This window comes from Theobroma cacao, chromosome 1 (assembly GCF_000208745.1).
Source record: "Theobroma cacao cultivar B97-61/B2 chromosome 1, Criollo_cocoa_genome_V2, whole genome shotgun sequence".
Taxonomy (NCBI): domain Eukaryota; kingdom Viridiplantae; phylum Streptophyta; class Magnoliopsida; order Malvales; family Malvaceae; genus Theobroma; species Theobroma cacao.
In genome coordinates, this window is record NC_030850.1 from 34915683 (window position 1) to 34935774 (window position 20092).

General features: G+C 35.7%; 3 protein-coding genes across 3 annotated transcripts; 1 reads left to right on the forward strand and 2 right to left on the reverse strand.

The window, feature by feature from the left end:
• Positions 1143–5526, forward strand: LOC18614212 (plant UBX domain-containing protein 8). The gene is made up of 11 exons (XM_007051857.2): positions 1143–1336; positions 1672–1733; positions 1902–2361; positions 2442–2525; positions 2609–2716; positions 3038–3142; positions 3248–3457; positions 3533–3652; positions 4510–4647; positions 4721–4777; positions 5226–5526. The coding sequence occupies exons 1-11, from the start codon at positions 1253–1255 to the stop codon at positions 5331–5333; spliced, it is 1536 nt and encodes a 511-aa protein (XP_007051919.2). The 5' UTR covers positions 1143–1252; the 3' UTR covers positions 5334–5526.
• On the reverse strand, positions 5632–9789 carry LOC18614213 (probable methyltransferase PMT15). Its single transcript, XM_007051858.2, has 5 exons — positions 8894–9789; positions 7442–7652; positions 7037–7334; positions 6150–6620; positions 5632–6063 (listed from the first exon to the last, which is right to left on the reverse strand). The coding sequence occupies exons 1-5, from the start codon at positions 9569–9571 to the stop codon at positions 5814–5816; spliced, it is 1908 nt and encodes a 635-aa protein (XP_007051920.2). The 5' UTR covers positions 9572–9789; the 3' UTR covers positions 5632–5813.
• On the reverse strand, positions 11498–14367 carry LOC18614214 (cytochrome P450 87A3). Its single transcript, XM_018116194.1, has 9 exons — positions 14087–14367; positions 13546–13870; positions 13294–13446; positions 12948–13196; positions 12750–12839; positions 12561–12639; positions 12329–12435; positions 12126–12253; positions 11498–12045 (listed from the first exon to the last, which is right to left on the reverse strand). The coding sequence occupies exons 1-9, from the start codon at positions 14284–14286 to the stop codon at positions 11886–11888; spliced, it is 1491 nt and encodes a 496-aa protein (XP_017971683.1). The 5' UTR covers positions 14287–14367; the 3' UTR covers positions 11498–11885.

Below are 20092 nucleotides of genomic sequence, written 5' to 3' on the forward strand. Positions count from 1 at the left end.
CTCCCTTCTCTCTAAAACTCTCCTTTCTTCTCTCTTCGCCGGCGCCGGCGTCCCCCTTCTCCTCTCGGATTTCTCTCTCCTAGCCGGCGAATCGCTTCGCCTTCCGTTGCCGGCGTCAAGCTCTCTCCCTTCTTCTCTCCCCCGGCCGTTCCTTCCTTTTCTCTCTCTACCCCTTTCTCTTCTCAGATCTCAACCCTTTTTCCCTTTTTCTTTGTTGTTGCTTTTTGTTCTTTGATTGTTTGTGGCTAACCTCGTTTTTTGCTTTTTGCAGGGTTTTAAAGAGCCGGGTTGTCCAATTTTTTGGACAACCCGGTGAGGGGGGGGTTCTGGCACCCCTGGCACCCCTGCTTAATACGCCCAGCCATCCCGATTTTTTTTTTATTTTTTTATTTTTTTTTAATTTATGTGTCTACAAAAAGAAAATAAAAACTAGGTAGTTTCAAGAGGATTTCTTTTGTCTCTTACTTTTCAACATATTCATTAAGGGCATTCACCAATTAATACTAATCTCATAATTAAATATATAAGAAATGTTAGCCCAGAAATCTTATGACTCCGAGAAGATGTTAACACAAAGACCCAAACTCCTTAATGTAAGTTATCTTTATATCTTGGCCAAACTCTAAGATCGGTACAATTTTAACAAAACTCAACCATTGCCCCCCTAATTTCATTTGGTACGACTTCTTTTTATTTTCAAGTCATATTCGATTTTATTTACAAAAATAGAAAACTGACTTTTTCCTCTCTTTCCTCTTCAATAATTTTTTCAAAAAAGTTAATATTATTATTAAAGTCTCCAACTATATTATTCAAGAAAATATCAAATCAATTTCATTCACTCTCTTATTAATTCAAATTAGCCAACAATAAAATGGGTTAAATAATTAAAAGAAATATATATATATAGTTTAAAAGAGGTTGGGCCAACTCAAAATCAAATACTTCAAAGCATGGCCCATGTCTTCTCTCTGCAACTGACCAGTAGGTCTGTACACACGAACGGACAAGTGTGAAAAATATATATCCACGTGGACCAACGTGAAATCATTCAAACAAAAATTGAAGAAAGGCGCGAACGTCTATCATTCACACACCGAAATACGTATAAAATTAAAAAAAAAATTTACTGACCGCATCCTTCCTTTCCCGTACGCTTTCCTTTTGTCTTCTTTTTCTTTTTTCCCTCCTCTCTCTTTCTCTTTTTCTCTGTTCAATTTACTTTGAAAAGAAGATTGACAAATCGACAGCAATGTCGACGCCGACACGAGATTCGATCGAGAGTTTCAAGAGCATAACCGGCGCGTCTGAGTCAGTCGCTTTACGAAAATTAGAGGTACGTTTCTTTAAAATCCAATTTTCACTTTACTAATTTCAAGATCAAGAATCACCATCTTTGTAGGACTTTTACATTTTAGCTAGGCTTCCTGATAATCAAGCAGCTCTTTTTGGTAATGCAATGCGTAATGTGGAAAATAAAGCTTTTCGAATGTCATTTCTAGGGTTTTCCAGTTTATTTGAAAGTAGGAATTATGTGTTAGTATGTTTTTCAATGTGATAGATGTGGTTTCATAATTATTCTGATTTTTTATAATTATAATCCTGCGTTAATTAGAGCATGAAATTGCTAAGTTAAATTTATACTGATTAAATGTTTTGATTGGTAAACAGGAGTATGGAGGCAATTTAAATGCAGCTGTTAGTGCACATTTTCTTGAATTGGAAAGAAGCATGTATGCTTTGTTCCTTTGTTTCACAAGCCTTTTTTCTTTTCATTTATAATTATTCTATAAGGGATATTAACTTTTTCTTCTTTTTTTTTTTGGTGCGGTTTGGTCTTTCTTTCGATAACTTTTCTTTCTTTTTCTTTTTTTTTTTTGATCTGGTGCATTCATGTTCAGTACAAACCCGACATATGCTGTGCCTTCTCAAAATAATTCTGTTGATATGAGCAATCAGAATGGAGTTGGAATGCGTGGAATTGTTCCATTCATCTCTGCTGTGAGAAGATTTAGGCCTTCGTTACTGCTTGACGCCAATTACAGGAGGAATTTGCTTAACCGGAGTGGTGCTTCTAACTTCAATCACCTTGTGACATCTCCTCATATGGGAGAGGTGACAGGGGTCCCTGTAGGGTTCAGCAGCGGAAATGAGCATCAGCTGCATTCGGGAGTGAGGCCTGCCATCACAGATTCAACGGGACCACCATCGTATTATGGAGGGGGAATTTATGGGAATGTCTCTAGTGATGATCATCAACATCGGAATGATATAGAATGTGAAATGATGCAAGCTGCAATTGAGGCTTCTAAGCGGGAGTTTGAACAGACTCATATGAATGAGCAACATGGTTCTTCCTATGTACACACCAATAAGGACAAAATATCCGGTTCTTCCTATGGTTTTTTTAGATTCTTACTTCTGATTTTTCTTTGATGCAGGATTCATCTAGAGCTGGGCTTCAACAGAGGCGACTTCAGCAAGAAGATGATGAGCTTGCTCGTGCAATTTCATTGTCTTTGAAGGTTTGTACATCTTTCCTTTGTTTTCATGATTTGATTTCCTTGTCTTTTGGTCCTGGGTTCTCTCTAACGTGAATTTAGTTCAGACAGCAGATGAAGAGAAAGCGGTACGTGTCATGAAGGATCATTATGAACAAGTGGGAATATATGATTCAAGTGCAAGAACTCAGGCAACAACCAATAACAGCTTGAAGGTTTGTTTTTTCTGTTTCCGGTTTTGTTTGTTACAAATAAAATTGCTGCATAAACAAGCACATTCTCAGACGCACATTGATCTGTGGTTGTTGAGAATGCAGTAGAATGTATTTATTGAAACTATTGTTGACATTTAGCGGAAGCTTTCCTCAGACTTATTGGGCTGAATTTTAGCTGATTAGGCCTAAAGTGAATATCATGACTCTTTGGAACGATAAGAAAAGAAAAAGTTTCAAATTCTCCAGACAATTGTCTTTTGTGCTTCTGGTTTCTCATAAAGCATCTTTTCCTCCTTAATAAGAGGCTGTTCCCAATTGAAGGCAGGAAACTCATCACTTAGACAACTACCAGTGAATCATGATTCCAGCCATGAAACTCCTCCTAATCGTCTTCGGCACAGTAAAGATTCCTTTAATTCTATTGAGGTATTATTAACTGGTAATAACACCAAATTTTCTGCTTCTGAAGCAAAGGACCGTGTTCCTGTTTTACTAATTACATTCATTGCATCTTTTCTGTGACCATTGAAGTGGGGAGGTATTTCATCAGAAGAACTTGATCAGGCAATTATGCTGGAGACCCAACTTTTTAGCCAGATTCCTGAAGGTGCTTCATATCATTCTTCCAATCTATCCCATGAGCAAAGTAGTCCGGGTGCAAGTGTTGATCCTGGTCCACAGGCTCTATCTCGTCCACAATCATTCTCGTTAATGGAACAGCGTTTATTGCGGCAACAGCAGGTTTAAGATGACTCGTATTATACCCTGTATGATGATTGTATTACCTCTGACGAATTGGTAACATTTCACTTGCAGGATGATGAGTATCTGGCGTCCCTTGTGGCTGATAAAGAAAAAGAAATGAATGCTCTCAAGAAAGCTGAAAGTCATAGTGTGAAAGAAGAAAAATCATGCAGAAGGAAGCTTGGAGGAAAGGTTATATATTTTTTATTATTGGTGTTTCTGAGTGACATGATCCATTTTTGCAAAGCTCTGTTCTTTCGTTTTATATTGAAATTTTTTATTTCACTTCCTTATGCACAGTACAGTGGTATTTAATATTCTTGATTATTCCATTTGTTTTTATGTGCTATTTGTTATTTGCGATTCTTGTATGAGATAGATGCCTGCAAGAAGAAACATTTTCAATTCACAATAAAAACTTTATCCAAAGATTTACTTTACTCTTCCTAGATTATCTACATGTTTATTCCAATCAGCTGACCTGCAACTGAAGTTAACCATTAGTCAACCACAAAAATGATTTGGATATATTGTATGCGGCTGCTGATTTACTGACAGTGGGGTTGTCTCTTAAGGCAAATCAATTTGCGATCAACTTAAAGTTGAGAGGTTATTTGAGCTGTTTTGCCTTTGTGTTTTCTGCTTTGTGATTGACTTCATATTACAACTAATTTAATGCATCTGTTTTTTAAATGAATTATTGCTGTGTCTATCATTGAGAAATTTAATAGGATTGTATTTGAATAAACAGTGTAAAGACTGATAGGAATTTGGATAATAATGATGTTTTTTTTTTTTTCATTTGTTTTAAAGACATGAATTGTTTAGATAGTGATGTTCTTAGAATTGCATGTCATTTAGTTGTTTGGTGCGGGATGAAATGGTCTGTTTTCATGAGTTTTGCAGTCAAGGAAATGAAATGCTGCTCTAAACATGGATAATCTCCTTCTGTTTAAATTTAAAAAGATTATTCTGGTTACAGATTGACCTCGTTTTGGATTGTGAATTGCATAATTAGGCTACTGACTTCTGTATTTCACTGAGGGCAGGAATCTGAAATGTCTGCAAAAGGGACTTCACTCCCACCTGAGCCAGCTATAAATGATGAGAATGCAGTAACTATACTTGTTAGGCTGCCAGATGGCACCCGCCATGGACGTCGCTTTCTCAAGTCAGACAAGCTCCAGGTAAATTTTTTTACATTTAAGAGTTCAAGATACATTCATTTGCTGTGCTGATTCTGGTTTTATTCCTTTGTAGCTTCTTTTTGACTTCATAGATATTAGTAAAGTGGTGAAGCCCGTCACTTACAGACTGGTGAGTTCTACCTAAATTTCCTTTCTTCAAGTATCCTAGTTAAGACCTGCTGCCCTTGTCATTTTGAATTATTTGCTGTATCTTTCATAGTTAAGTGACGATGATGACTTTTTTTTTTAATTATTTTAATAAATGATTATATCTTATTCTGTCAATATCTTTACGTGGTGATTCAAGGCAATTATCTTATTCTTCATCCATGAGGTTTCCTTTTTTAATTCATCTCCATTTAGTTGTTATTTTAAATTTATAAATAATAATAACAAATACATGAAAGATCTTTGGAAAGTTGGCCAACTAACCAGACGCTCAATTAGAGTTGCTTTCAAATTGTTTTACCAAATTGAAAAGTACCCGTTGCTCAGCATGGAATGGATATTACCCTGTGATGCTGAGCTACTAATTGTATGTATTCTTACCTTGTTGCTCGCTTCTGTTTGATGAACAGGTAAGGCCATACCCTCGCCATGCTTTTGGTGCCAATGACTGCTCTTTAAGTTTGAATCAACTTGGCCTGACAGGCAAACAGGAAGCTTTGTTTCTGGAGTTCATATAGCATTCACTGTTCGACTTTTATTTTTTCTGTGAGAATGTAGCTTTTGCCCAGATACCCTAACTCCGAGAAATTTACCTTGTCCTGTTGAAATTGATGCCGGGGATTGAACAAGAAAGTTATCAAGGTAGCCATGAATTTACCTTCTTATGTTCTTAGGTCTGACATGTTGAATAAGAACCCACAATTCTGTAAATCTTTGGTTTGAACTAGTTTTTTTTTTTTAGTATTTTTTTCCTTATTTTGTATTGGTTTGATCTCAGTTAGAAACAAGCCATGAACCAAACGGAACGGACAAACATAAACCAAAGGATATATATATTTATCCACAAGAACCACCCGTCGCACACCTTAAACAATGGAAAACTATCACATATCTAATTATAGCCATAAAATTTTTATGTAAAAATTAATCTATTCAACCGACATGTTGCTGTAGGGAAAAAAATGAGGTATAAACTCCAAAAATAGCAACAATTATCTCTATGAAATTGTTTTAATTCCTTGTTGGCTTTGTTCAGGTGCAGGTGCGGTCCAATATTGCTTAACTGCGAAAAGAATCTTCTCTCTCTCATGGGGTCCGTCCTCATGGTCTACAATTCTGCCATCCCATTGCATAACATCTATGATGTTCTTGACCTTCACCAAGACATCCACGTCGTCTCTGATGATCACACTGCCTTCCGGTCGTAAAATTCTATCCATTTCTAGAAGTATATCCTCCATTTCACATCTGTCATATAAAACCAATTAGTGCCTCATAATGATTAATTAATGAAATAATAAAGTGGGTTTTGATTTTTATTTATATGTATGTACCTGTCTTGGTAGAGGCTGAAGATAGAATCAGCGTGAATGAAATCGTAAGTCCTGGGATAAGTAGACATTGCCTCGCACCAGCTTTGATATGTTCCGATCAATCCACGTTCATAGACGGCTCCAAGAGTGTTGATCTCAGCCTCGATGGGGACAACGTTCATGGTCCAGACAGGATCATCGACAAGAGCTGCGGCGAAGCCTCCCAGATGAGCATTCATATCCAACAAGTTCCGGTACCTCCCTGTCTCCGCCAGCTGATGGTCTACTCTCTTGTAATATTCTACCCTCTTCTTCCATAGCTCTGTGTTTTCTACAAACATTTTTTCTGTGATTCCTGTCAAGCGTCCGCTGCTGATCCTTGGAGGGATTGCATTCAGCCTCTCGGGCCATTTTGCTAATTGCCCACCAGCTATTTCCTTAATATTGGATACTTCAGGCAGTGGGGTTAAACAAGTCTCTAATTTTGTGTACCTGCTCCAGAAAAATTGAAGATTTTTTAGGTAAAAGCTTTTGGTGGATGGTGGTTAGAAAAAAAGGAACTGAAAAAGATTGATGCTGGGCAGGAAACAAAAAAGTAGTTGAATAGTTTTTTTTTGAAATTTTAGTAGTTGAATAGTTTAACCAGCAAAAAGGGTTGTGCTTGAGAGATGATTCAAATGGACAACGGCTTTATCGTTGAATTGGTTTTGGTATCACTGCCAAAGTGGTCTGTAGCAGTGGGAAGAATTTGCTTTCTGATGTTGGAAAATAATTCTTTTCTCCAATCAGAAGCCAATCGCTAAGCAAAAGTTTGGATAGTGTGAAAGATTCCTGACACTGGCTCTGAATCTTGAACTAAAATTTTTCAAAAAATGTTGCATTGCAAAAATTGAAGAAAATTATCTCACCATGCCATGTCAGGATTTTGAGTCTGGCAAAAGCGTGGCTGCTTGAAAACCTTCCTGTTAGCTCTACAATGGATATGATTAGTGGGTTTTTGCCAAATGGCAAGGTCATCCTTCTGTACAAGCTTTTTCCAGCAGAGGCTTTTAGCCACAGTCTCGATCAGGTTTTGTTCTGCTCTCAGGTTATCCCGTGTCCTATTCCAACCTTTCCAATGATTTTCCCAGTTAATTGGTGGTCCAGATAGAATCCAATAACCACCAGGACGTAGAATTCTATCAACTTCAATTAAGTAAAGCCCATCTGCAACAAACATAAATCAAAATTAATAAGATGTTCGACGAACTCAAGCGAAGACAATGAAATAATAATAACCAGACGAGCATTAAATTGAAGGACCAAGGCTTTACCATACTGGCCCCAAGGGATGAGGCATCGAGAGCAATGAGCCATGTCGAAAGCTCTTGACGGGTATGGGAGCCTAATGGAGGCAAGAACTCCGATCAACGCAGGCACTCCTCTTTCAAGAGCAAACTGCACCTGAGCTTCATGGGTGTCTCTTGGTGCAAAAGACACCGCTAGGATGTTCCTGGATAAAAGGTAAGCTCCCCAACTCGCAACCTGAATCCATTCAAAGATCAGAAAACCTTGAAAAAAACAGTACAAAATTGATAATATAGTGAACAGTCGTTTTTGGATAGAATTTCGCGTAGGAAGAAAGATATTATATGATTTTTTATTACTATAATTATGGGAATGGTGTGATTCTTGTAGATGAAGGGAGTGAGCGGTGGTTAAAAAAAGTGGAATAAATCATGGGGAAGGTTTATTCTGGTAACATCCATATATACCTTGTTCAACAACAGCCTGACAATTAATACAAATTCAAAGCACAATAAAGATACTACACTTAATGACAAAGTGCGTTGAACTTAAGCTTCTGCATTGGAGACTTCTTAATTATGATTCGTATAGTTAATTTTAGGATAAGAAATTATTCTGATGCAACCCCTTTTTCCCCAGCTAGACGATAAGGTCCATAAACAAATTATTGTTCTTGGTGAACCACTTTACTTGAAACTGAAGACTTTCCGAACCAACTTGAAAATCTACCAGAAAACCTCCTAAAAGAACCATATACATGGGTGAAAAGGAGGAGTTTGAGATTGGGGATTGGTTGGTCATAAATAGCTTTGAAAAGGGTTTTTACTTTTCTGCTTACCAAAATGATCCAAATCCTCAAAATTCTCCTTAATTGCATCATTTATGACTTGCTTTAATTTGTACATTTCCCATGAACCATTCCCTGTAAACCCCAGCTGGTTTTTTACTAAGAATATGAGATTCTCTAGCTGGCAATGGCATCTCTTAGCCAGATTTTTCTCTTCCAGTGAGATCATCCTACAAAGGAAGCTTAATTAATTAGAATTATGACTTGTTCTCTTTTTGTGACTCTTTTACCTTTTCCTAGTCCGCTAAATGTAGATGTGGTCACCGCCCTACAGATGAGAACTCAACAAAGTTTAATTAAATAAATGTAGACAATCAAAGACTACTAACTCTTCACGTTTTTGCTTGTTTTAATATAAAATTTATCTCTATATTCTTGAAGTAAAACAAAAGGAAGCAATCAAACAAATAATTTGCAGGAACCCTCCAACAAATCACCTTTCATTTCAACCATTTCCAACCCAGTTTCCATCATCTCCCCCATTAACTTAATTCGGCAGTTTCTGGGGAATTTGAACCCTTTCTTTACATTTATACGTGCCTATGGCATCACTAGCCGGTTCAAAACGGAACCAGCTATCCCGGTTGGATTGGAAAACATTAAACATGAGTTTAGTAAAGATTGAACGTACCCCGCAACCGGTATCAATGGCGGTCCTTATTGAACCATCTTTGAGATTGATCAACTTGTCGATATCGTCGATATAAGCATCAGCGCCACGCGGGAACATGGTGCCTCCGCCAGGGAACCTGAACAGCTCCCCTTCGACCTTAACCCAATTCTGGTTCTTTTTCTCGACGGTCAACTCTTTGTGCGGCACGTTAGCGAACCATGCAAACTCCCTACTCCGGGGCCACCTAAACGGGACCTTGTAACCGTACGGGGCCGGGACTCGACACTTCAACAACTCGTTCTTTTCAGGGCAGTGTCTCTCCCTGTATACAAGCATGCCCCTGTCGAACTTCAACGATCTTTTAACGTCCTCGCATGGGGTGTGTTCAGAGAAGGAAAGGTCACACGGAGGTAGGTGAAGAACACGCGCCGCCGCGGGAGGTGGGTCAGGAGGGAGGTGGTGGGGCAAGAAGTCGAGTTCGATAGTGGAGTGGAGGGAAGAGCAGGGGACGTCGGTTAGATAACCGTCGGCGGCGGCGGAGTTGGGGATGAGGCCTACTGAGTGTTTCCATATCCCAATAAGGTAAAAAGTTGTACAAAGAATTGCTACGAGAGTGTAGTAATAAAGGCTGGGCTTTTTGGCATTGAATGATGTGATGTGAGATAGTCTTGTTGGAAACCAAGCCATGACGGCCATTGACGAGTTGAAGAAGAAAAAACGACGGAAGAAAAGACTCAAAAGAGAAATAGAGGAAGAGTTCGTATCACGCAGCGGGGTGCGTGTACATATATATAGCTATATAGGGTGACGACTGAAGTTTTCGAGGGGGATTTTGGGGGCAGACGTCACGCGCCTGGCTCGTGAGAATGGCTCAAACAGAATGGGGTAGGGAGCGCGTCTGTTTACACTTCGAAAGCTAGCAAGAATTTAATAAAATGTGTCTATTTTGTCATGGAAACTGCACGTTGGGTAGGATTCCGATTCCCCCTTCACTTGCCCTCCTGCCTTCTCTTTTCTTTATAAAAGTATTAATTAAGAAAAAGGACATTTATAGAATGTTAATTAAAATAAAAATCTCTCAAAATATCATATAAAAAAATTAAAATCATAAAAGAATGTAAATTGAGTCTATTTTTTTATTTATTTTTTCAATTTATAAGTAAAATGTCTTGCACAAAGAAGAGCTAGTTTGGGAGTCAAAAGATACATTAAATACCCTATTTATAACCTCGAGTTCTATTGATATCAATGAAGTAGGAGACTTAACATTTCTTCGCTAATTAAGTTTGCTCTGTTTCTTTGTAAGAACCGCACACGGTTTTTGGTAGAAGAAATTAATTTAATTCTTTATGAGAATTAAAGGTTAATTCACTTGTACAAACTTAATTCCATGAAAAAAAATTAATTAAAGGGTTGATTTAAATATATCGAACCTTTAAACACAATCCCAAATTTTTCTATAATAATCCCGAATATAATTCATGTTTTTATTTACATATTTGTAAATACCTTATAAAATTGTCGTTGAACACATATTTTTAAAACTTAAAAGGAAAATATTAATACCAAAGAGCAAGAGAAAAAACACCCCACGACACTTTTTAAGAGCTTAATTTTTTTTATATATGTGATACTAAATTATATAATAAAAGTAATATTTTTTTATCTTATAAATCTCATTTCATTTGTTTTAAAGTGTCTTTTCTAAATTTTAAAAAGTTTGAATTTTTTTTTTTAGGGTTTAACGATTTTGAGGGTTAGTTTAGAAGTGGGTTGGGAAGATAGGGATAGGCCATGGGATTAGTTACTGCTCCTTTAGTCTCCCCTTTCCTTCACCAAGCAGGTGAAGTTTTTGACTTTCCATCGAAAAGCTTGATATATAAAAACATTTTGACATACAATTTTCTTCCCCTGTTTTCTTGTCAAATATTATTTTAATTCTTCATGTAGCAGGTTCTTCTGTCAATATGATCAATCCAGTAAATTACTATTAAATTTTACTACCCTATATGGCCTAGAATTGTTTTTTTTTTCTTTTGGTTTGTAGCTTTATTAATTTTTAATTAAAGAAAAAATTATTAAATATGCTTTTCATGTACAAGATGATTTCTGACTATAGGCTTACAGATTTAAGAAGAAATTACTGGAGAATATTAGAATTTATTAATGGGATGGGCAAGCTGGGGTGGTCATCGACCCAAACTTGCTTGCCTTCACGTATAACTTGTGCTTAACAAAAAAAGAAGTGAAAAGCTTTCTTGAAAACAAAACATGCATGTGCCTGTCTATTATTGAGAAATTAATTAATGTAGAGGAAACCCCAGAATCACATGTGGATCGCTGTCCAGGCATGATTCAAGCACGACTATTAGGAGCAGACATGTTAGGGCAAAAACCCAATATAAAGAGAAAGTCGATAAAGATTGAAATGACTTGCATGCATGCATGCATGAGTCAAAACGAAGAACATGTTTAACTAGTAACCACAATATATAAATCTCTTGAGTTTTGGAATCATATAATAAAAAGTCTTGGGCTTAATTTTTTTAGGGGTTTAGAGACGGGTTTGTTTCTATAAGTGGCCCATTTGGCTTCAGGGCTTGTGAATGCCTACTTCACCTATTTCTTGGAATTAATGGGATTAATTAGAGAAATACATAACAATCATGAAGTATATATGGAACAATATGTATGGAAGGGCATCACGACATCTAGATCATGATATTACATTCTCGGTCTGCTATCATGATATCATTTTCCATCTATTTACATGAAAAGGACCTGTTAAAATAACAAAGCAGAATTATTATTACATGGCTTCATGCAAAGAAATCTAACGCAAGCGACTGCTTTTATTTTGCTAGCTAGCAAATTGATTGATGGTGTCAAGCTTTAGGCAATAACCCCATCATTTTCTTCATGATCGTCTTGATAAGCAGCCAAGGAGTGGAATCCGACAAAAAGAAGAAGAAAATGGGTAGTCCCATCTAATCATAACTGCAGAGGTAGCTCAATTAAAGGCCCTTGTGGCATCCGTTGTTTGTTTCTTGAGTCTTAACTCGAAGCTCCTCGATCGCCATTCCTGCCTCTCAGAGATTTTGATGTGAAGTCCATTGGGAAATACCAGACCAGGCTTCCGAACAATGTCCCCTCCTTTTATCACTGTCCACCTGATAACAATTCTATTCATTTTCATTATTTCAATTGATCTTGAACCTGCATTAGGGACTCGAAAATGTTAATCTAATACCTGTATCTTGTGACCATGTAATGGATGAAAATGCCTATCTGAAGCTTGGCAAAGTCAGCTCCAACACAGAGCCTTATACCTCCACCGAAGGCCATGAAATTCTTGGATCCCACATGCAACTCTTGTCCCTGTATTGCCTTTTGGTTTTAATTAAATTTGGAAATAAATGGAATGTTTGATATATAACATTCATTGGAATTTACCTCCCATCGCCATGGATTAAATTGAAGAGGGTTCTCGTACTTGCTGGGACTCAAATGAACAGCTGCTGGGACAACCATCACCAACCAACCTGCTGGTATTGTGTACCCTGCACAAGCAACATCTCCTTAGTTTAGCTTTCAGGATACCCGATCTCTTATTAATTCAAACAAGTTCTTGAGAAGTAATCAAGATTTGATCATTTTGGGAATAATCCATCGATTCAGAACTTACCCTTTATCTCAACATCTTTCACCACTTTTCTGAACATTCCTGGAGCAATATTTGCTAGCCTAACTGTTTCATTGATAACCTGAGATACAAGCAAGATTCAAGTGTACACTGTCATTGAAAAGGGCATAAATTGAATCCATAAAAAGAATTAATTGCTAGTAAGTAAGAGGTTTTGAGAGTAGCAGTCACCATATGTGTGAAAGTCATTGATTTATATTCTTGCCATGTAAGTTCAGAATTCTCATTTCCTCGGCTTTTAATGATAGCCTCGTGCTCTTTCTGAAAATTAAAATATCAAAGATTGATTTAGTTTGTTTTGGGCCATTAATTTGAAAGGGTTTTTCTTTTCTGTAACTTTTTATAGAAGAAGCGCTTGATTGCACAAACTGTTAATTCTTCGAGGACTTGATGATGATCAGCAATAAACTTGACCGCTAATGTGGTGGCTGCAGAAGTAGTCTCATGAGAAGCAAAGAGAAGCACAAAGACCAAGTCTTTGGCAATTTGCTCAGTTAAAAACGTGTCTTCTCTCTCCACTTCATTGAGTAAATACTCTAAGAAATCATTGTGATGACCCTTTGATGCCTTCCTCTTTTCAAATATATCTTTAATCACCTTGTAGACCTTTTTACGACCCTGAATCAGATTCAAGTAATGTACTTGAATGAGAACTTGAGAAACTAAAAAATTTCTGTTGAGGTTTAGGGTATATAGGTTTGTCTATTTCTAATACCTGTAAACATGCATGATAAGCAGTTCCTGGGATGTTTAAAGGTAATGAGATAAGACCATCCAAGAAGGCTTGGAAACTGTCTCTCACATTCCTGTTTGGATCCATATTTTCATCATACCCAATGAGTTTCGTCGCAAAATATTCGAATATCATCTGTCAAAATGCAAACAAAGGTATATTGTTGCCACAAGTCAGGAAAAAAAATAAACATATGGATTATAGGCAAAATGCTTGCATAAATTATAAACATACCTTAGAAGATCCTTCTTTCACGTCGATACTGCCAAGGCTACTCCAGGAATTAAGATGCTTGCGGGTCGCTCTATCCATTCCAGAAAGTAGCTTCCCCTTCAGGTTTTCAGGGCTAACAAGCTGAAGGATTAAGTTCCTGAGGTACTTGTGAACCATCCCATGCTGTGCGACCAGGCTTTGTTGGCCAAAAATTTCTAAGAAACTCTCTGTATACCAGAGCAAGAACGACTTGTTTTCTTGTTGAAAGATTTCATAATTGATTTCAGGATCCGTTGATACAACAACCTTCTGACCAACTAAGCTAGTTCGAAACACTGCCCCATATCTGAAAAAAAGAAATTAAGTAAAAAAAATTCGTTAATTTTATTAGTCCCATTGCTTGAACTCTAAATTGGATTCTTGTGATTGAGCTACAAGTCTACGATGTCTCCCAATATCCATCCAAAAAGGAAATGCCATGAACATATTGTTAGTTTCGTTTGTGTCTCTTAACTGCGGAATTCAATTACACTGTCATGAAAGCAAACGGTGAGGAGCTTACCTTCGCATTCTTTTGCTGATGAATGGTGGGATATCGTACAAAGAATGGGGAGAGAAGAACTGCGTTGTCTCCCCAATGAAGGGCAAGCCCATTGAACCAGGTGGTAGAACCCCATTGCACTTGGGGTATGCCCAATTATGCACCCAACGGCTAATCCTAACAACGAGCAAAGCTACAAGGCAAAGAACCGCCCCCCACATTTCGAATTACCTGGCTTGGGGTGTAAGACTAAGAGTCTGTCTGATGAGAAGAAGTATATGGTTTTCTCTACGCGTTTGTGTGGACATCAATGGCATTTGCTTGGTGCCCTTATAATAGTACTGGAGGGTCTCATCACTTTTAGATTTTTGTTTGGACCAAAATCTAGATGTAAAGGAGGAATTGTAGTTGTCTGTGGCTGCTGGAATCTTTGGCCACTAATATTTCACATGACAAATGTGACCTTAATCATCGTTAAATTTATTGTCGGTTGATATCTTTCACAATCATAACAAATGGCATGATTTTTTTTTTAAAGAAAAATTCAATTAATCAAAACGTTAACTTACACTATTTTAGTCCATGATATGCCTAGTTTATCTGTTAATAAAATAGAATAAATATTTAGAGGTGGAACATTAAAAATATGTAAACTTATCTCTAAATCTTCATAGTTTGTTGCCATCCAATCGGCTCCTTGATTGGCCTCACGATATACGTGAGTAATAGTACAATTCCAATCTCGTTGTAACAGCTCCTTATTTCGCCTTAGTAAATTTGAACATGGATACAATGAAGAGTTCAAGCTTGAGATCTTCTAAATAGCCACCATTGAATTTGCTTCTACTTGCACCTTGTTAAAACCTCTCTCCCAACATAATTTAAGGCTTTGAAAAATTGCCCAAAGTTCTGCGACATGTGGGCATGTTACTCCCACCTTATGAACAAAAGCAAAAAGCCAATTCCCTTCATCATCTCTTACCAAAACTCCTGCAGTGGTTTCCCATAAATACTTTTTGAGCTGCCATCTACATTAAACTTTACATGTGAGCGATTTGGTCTTGTCCAAAATATAAAATTTCTTTTTTAACCCAAAAAAATCACATTAACATTCATATATCTATCTGGAAGATATCAATTGATTATAGATCTAATAAACATTAAAGTCATGTGAATAAACGTTATGACTACTTATAAATCTATAGTCATTTCAAGCTCTAAACTAAACCACTGAACCCACAAACAAGTATATAATGGTCCTTAGCAGACAATTAATGCTTAAAATCGATGATTAATTTCTTTATATGCTTAATTTGCGTGCACGATTGTCTAATTTCTGGTTAGATTTATATAGAAGAAACACATGAATATAGATTACGATATAATTGGATATTCAGTACAAATCGGGACCATGAGCCCCCCAGCATGTGATATATGTACCAAAAATAATAATAATGCAAGGGATAAGCTGGTCTGTTCTTCAACAGTAATATTTCCAAGCTTGTGATATATGTACCCAAAAAGAAAATAATAATGCAAGGGATATGCTGGTCTATTCTTCAACAATAATATTTCCAAATCCTCTATATGACGTTTGTTTTGTAGTTCGAAACAGCCGCTGCCTTACATGACTGCTACCATAGCTTAATTTGATTCAATTAATATGGTTAAAATGATTATGGATTAATTAAATATAATGAATAGATATAACCATTTTCGTTAATTAAATGATTTATTAATATATATATTAGGGTAAATATTCTCATTTTTTAAGTTTTGATTATAATCCATAGATCCATTAATTTTTAAAATAGATATTTTGTCTTAAACATGTAAATAACGTTAATATCTAAGTATGAAATATTTAAAATATTTTTTTTTCAACTCTCTTTCTTTTTTCATTCCAGTCGGTCAGTAGAGAAGAAATTTTTTTTAATAAAAGAAAAAAAATAAAAATAAAAAATTATAATTTATACAGTAATAATTTTTAAAATTAATAAAAATAAAATTATCTTAAAAATATGACATAAACAGAATGATTGTTTAACTTTATTTTCAATATTAATAGACTCATATAAAATTATAGTCAAAACTTAAAAAATGTCGAAATATTTTACCTTATAATTATAGGATTTTAGGTAATATAAATCACATATTCGGAAGTTTCTTAACATTATGCTTGGATTTTTTTTTTTTAAAAGGCATTAAGAAGGTGTTCATTAAGACGAAGGGGAATAAATTCTTTCCCCCTTCGAAAATACATCCCAGAAAAGCAGACACGTATATTGGAAGGTATACTTGCAACCTTGAAGCCAGGTACAACCTCCCAATATACGTTTGGAACAGGACATCCCTGTCTGTCTTCCTAAACCTGCACAAGATCAAAAGGTACAGCGCCACAACAGAGCCTACCCAGAAAACCACCAAAAGGCCTCGTTCCTGCTTGGACTTGGTTTACAATTAGAGAGTCAATTTATATTTCCAAAGCAAGGTTTCATTGGGTTAATCATTTTTTCCTTTTCCCTTTCCTGAATGAGGAAAAAAACTGATGGGAGATGCCTTACTCTCATGCCAGAAACCAGGTTACAGTTTTGGGCCTTGTGAGTTATGGACCCATCGTGGTTCGGCTGCGCCACTCTGATTGAAGAATGATAGAAATAGAAGGAATATAGCACAGAACCAGAACTAGAACTAGAGCTGTCAATATGAGTTGGTTCGGTTCAGTTCAGTCCAAGTTCTTGTAGATTAAGAAAATATGAGTTGGGTCGGTCAATTTATTTTTTATATAGGTTGTCAAAATTTCAACTCAACTCACTCTATGGCGTGGGTTGGGTCAACTTATTTCTTTTTTTTACAAAAAAAAAATATTTTTATAATTTTACTTAATAATTTTTTTATTAATAAAATTATTTTATAATTTAATTCATAAATTAAAATTATTAATTTAATAAATAAAAATTAAACACATTAAAATATATAAAATAAATAATATTATTGATAATTAAATTATTAATTTTATATAATTAAATATATAAAATTATTAAATTAATTAAAATTATTAATTTTTTTGACTCATAGGGCTGGCTCGCCCCAACCCACCTCAGCCCACTGATTTGGTGGATTAACCCATTTAAGTCCGATTTAATTATGAATCTAAATTTTTAAATCCAACCCACCTCATATTTAATAAAAAATAAACCGACCCAATGGGTCAAGCTTATTTTGACAAGTATAACTAAAACCAGCAATTCTTCTTCATGCAAAATCAAGGTTGCATCTTCATTCTTATCAGTACTTTCCCTTGTTTCAATTTGTAATAAAAAAACTTGGGGAACAGCCTGAGCAGTGTAACTTTCAACTACATCTCTGCTACAATAGTTAACCTCTAATTTGTTCTAAAGTCTTATGTTAGACCTTCATTCATTGCAGTGCAAAATGCTGAGGAGTGTTCCAGCACTCGTGCTTTTACAAGAATTTCACTCTGTGGTCTGTGTTGAAATCGCTAGCTGATATATAATTTTGTTACAATCAGCATAAACTAATTGTAGAAATGCTAGTTATGGAACCTATTGGCCTTATTTGCACATGATGAATTGTACAATTGCCCTAGGCCTATATTGAGATTGAGACCCCTGGGGGTCTAAAAGGAAAACCAGCAGATGAACCGGTCATGGAACTGGTTTTTACATGGCAGTTTATATCCACTGCCGTTGGAAAATTAAGTTCTGTAATAAGCAAGCAGGGCAGGGAGAGATTGCCGCTTGCCAGCCATCCGTGCCCCTCTCTCTCTCTTTCCTAAGCCAAAAAGGGGGAAGTTGATGGAATGTGGATTCAAAATTTAATCCACAAATTAGTTTGACTTTAACTCCTAGCAGACAAATTTAATTTAATGGATAATGTAACAGATAATCTCTGTCATTAGCCGAAACGTGTTAGTGGCACCAAGCCCCACGCCTTGTCCATATGCTCGTCTGACTCGGTTCCACGCAGAGAGAGATTTGGACTTTTCCCATTGTTAACTCTCATCCAAGTTGTTTATAACAACAAGGTGGTGGAGAATATTTGAACCATAATTCATTCATTACATCATGCCAAAGAACCAATTTGGTTCTTTTTACTTTGATCATATCAAAAAGAAATCTAGCTTGTTGCCTTTTTCATTTGTTTAATCACATGAAAGTAGTGGCTGGGCGGAAAGTTTTGTAGGAGATGACACTTTTTGGTTAGGGAAGTATTAATCGAGGAGCGAAGAACAGCATTTTTCTCAGTGAAAGTGCAAGTGCTGGTTAAAAGGGAAAAAAGAATAAAGTTGCAGGGATCTGCTGAATTGCATTCCTTGTTACGAAGAAAGAATGAAGTTCTTCGTTGTAAAAGCAGCCAGCAGGTAGCAAGCACCCTTCTCCTTGGTTACAGTTGATATACAATCTCAACTGAAAATTGATAGAATTTAATGGACGACTGATCCCTCCCCATAGCAGCCAGTGGTTTGGAGTGGTTACATTATGTATAAACTGACAATATCCTATGTCGTCAGGAATCAAAATTAATCATAACATAAGAACTGGATTTGAATAAATTTTATAAGGATACGTAGGTTTAAACCGAAGACCTTACTATTTCTAATGTCAATCAATGAAGATTATTATTGTTAATTTAGGTTAAACCCTGAATGAATGGCAGCCTAATCCGAATGAAGGACCAAACTCGAAAAAAGAAAGAATCAGATAAAGCCGAAAGACAGGGTGGGCTAGCTAGACGGGTAGAAGTACAATTTAAATGAAATACGTATTCCATCCAGAAAAGCTTACGCGGCTTTATCAGTCATTTAACAGAAATGATTCAGGCATCCAGGATTGATTGAAGTGCGTATCCCAGGCGTCTCTGATACCTCGGATGTTGTTTCCAATGTTTTAAGGGATAAGATCTTTCTCAAGGCCACGAAAGCAAATTACAATCAGTTCAGTACTGCTTCAAACTCTATCCTCAACTTATGTTTACTGTCAATATACGACCGCACGATTATATATCTGTTCAAAAAGGCTTGCCATGCTTCTTTGTCTGCTTTCAACCGTCGACAAATCCAATCAAGTTCTAACCAGTGTAACACTCCCCCTCTGTTCTCTCTCTCTCTCTGTGTAGCAAACAAAGAAAGGTTTACATTTCATCTCAACCCAATCAATAAAACCATCATAATCCATGAAATAGCATGTTCGTGTCTACGAGTTCCACGCTTATACAAGGAGAAAGTTGGATGTTGGTGAGTCGGTAAACGAAAGCTTTAAGCCTAATGAAATAGAAAAAGAAAAGAATTCTTGTTTGCTGCCTCTGTTTTTCTTACACTTGTCAGGAGGAACGGAACCAACTTACTTTCATTGAAAAGCTTAGAGACAGACAAGGTCAAAAATTTTAAAAATTAATATATTGAATTTAATCAATAATAAAAAGATTGTTAATGAAAAATAATTTTATATAATATGTAAATTAAAAAAATCTTATAATACTTTTTAAGTAAAATTATGTTCGATTATATTTTCTAAATTTAAATTTATCAATTAAAAATTATGTACTGAAAAAAACTAATTTTTTAAGATTGAGTGTTAAATATTTTGATTCACATTATTTTTGTTCATGAGTTGAAACATTGAGACTTAATGGCTTAAGTATAGGAGAATTATTTGAATAATTTGTATATTTTCTTTTAAATAATTTGTTAAATGTTTTCAACCTACTCATACTTTAATCAAAATTGAAAAAAAATTAATACATTCAACATCCAATGTTCTTATTCTATTGTTCTCTAAACTTATAATACTAAATATAAAATTATAATACATAAAATATAAATAATTAAATACGATATACAAGATTAATAATTTCTTCTTATATAATTAAGATTATTTAAAAACTATATATTCAAGATAATTTCTTTTCAACTAAATATAAAACGTAAAGTATATAAAAAAGATATATTCAAGATAATTTCCTTTTACATAGTTAGGATTAATTAAAAAATGATACTTTGATAAA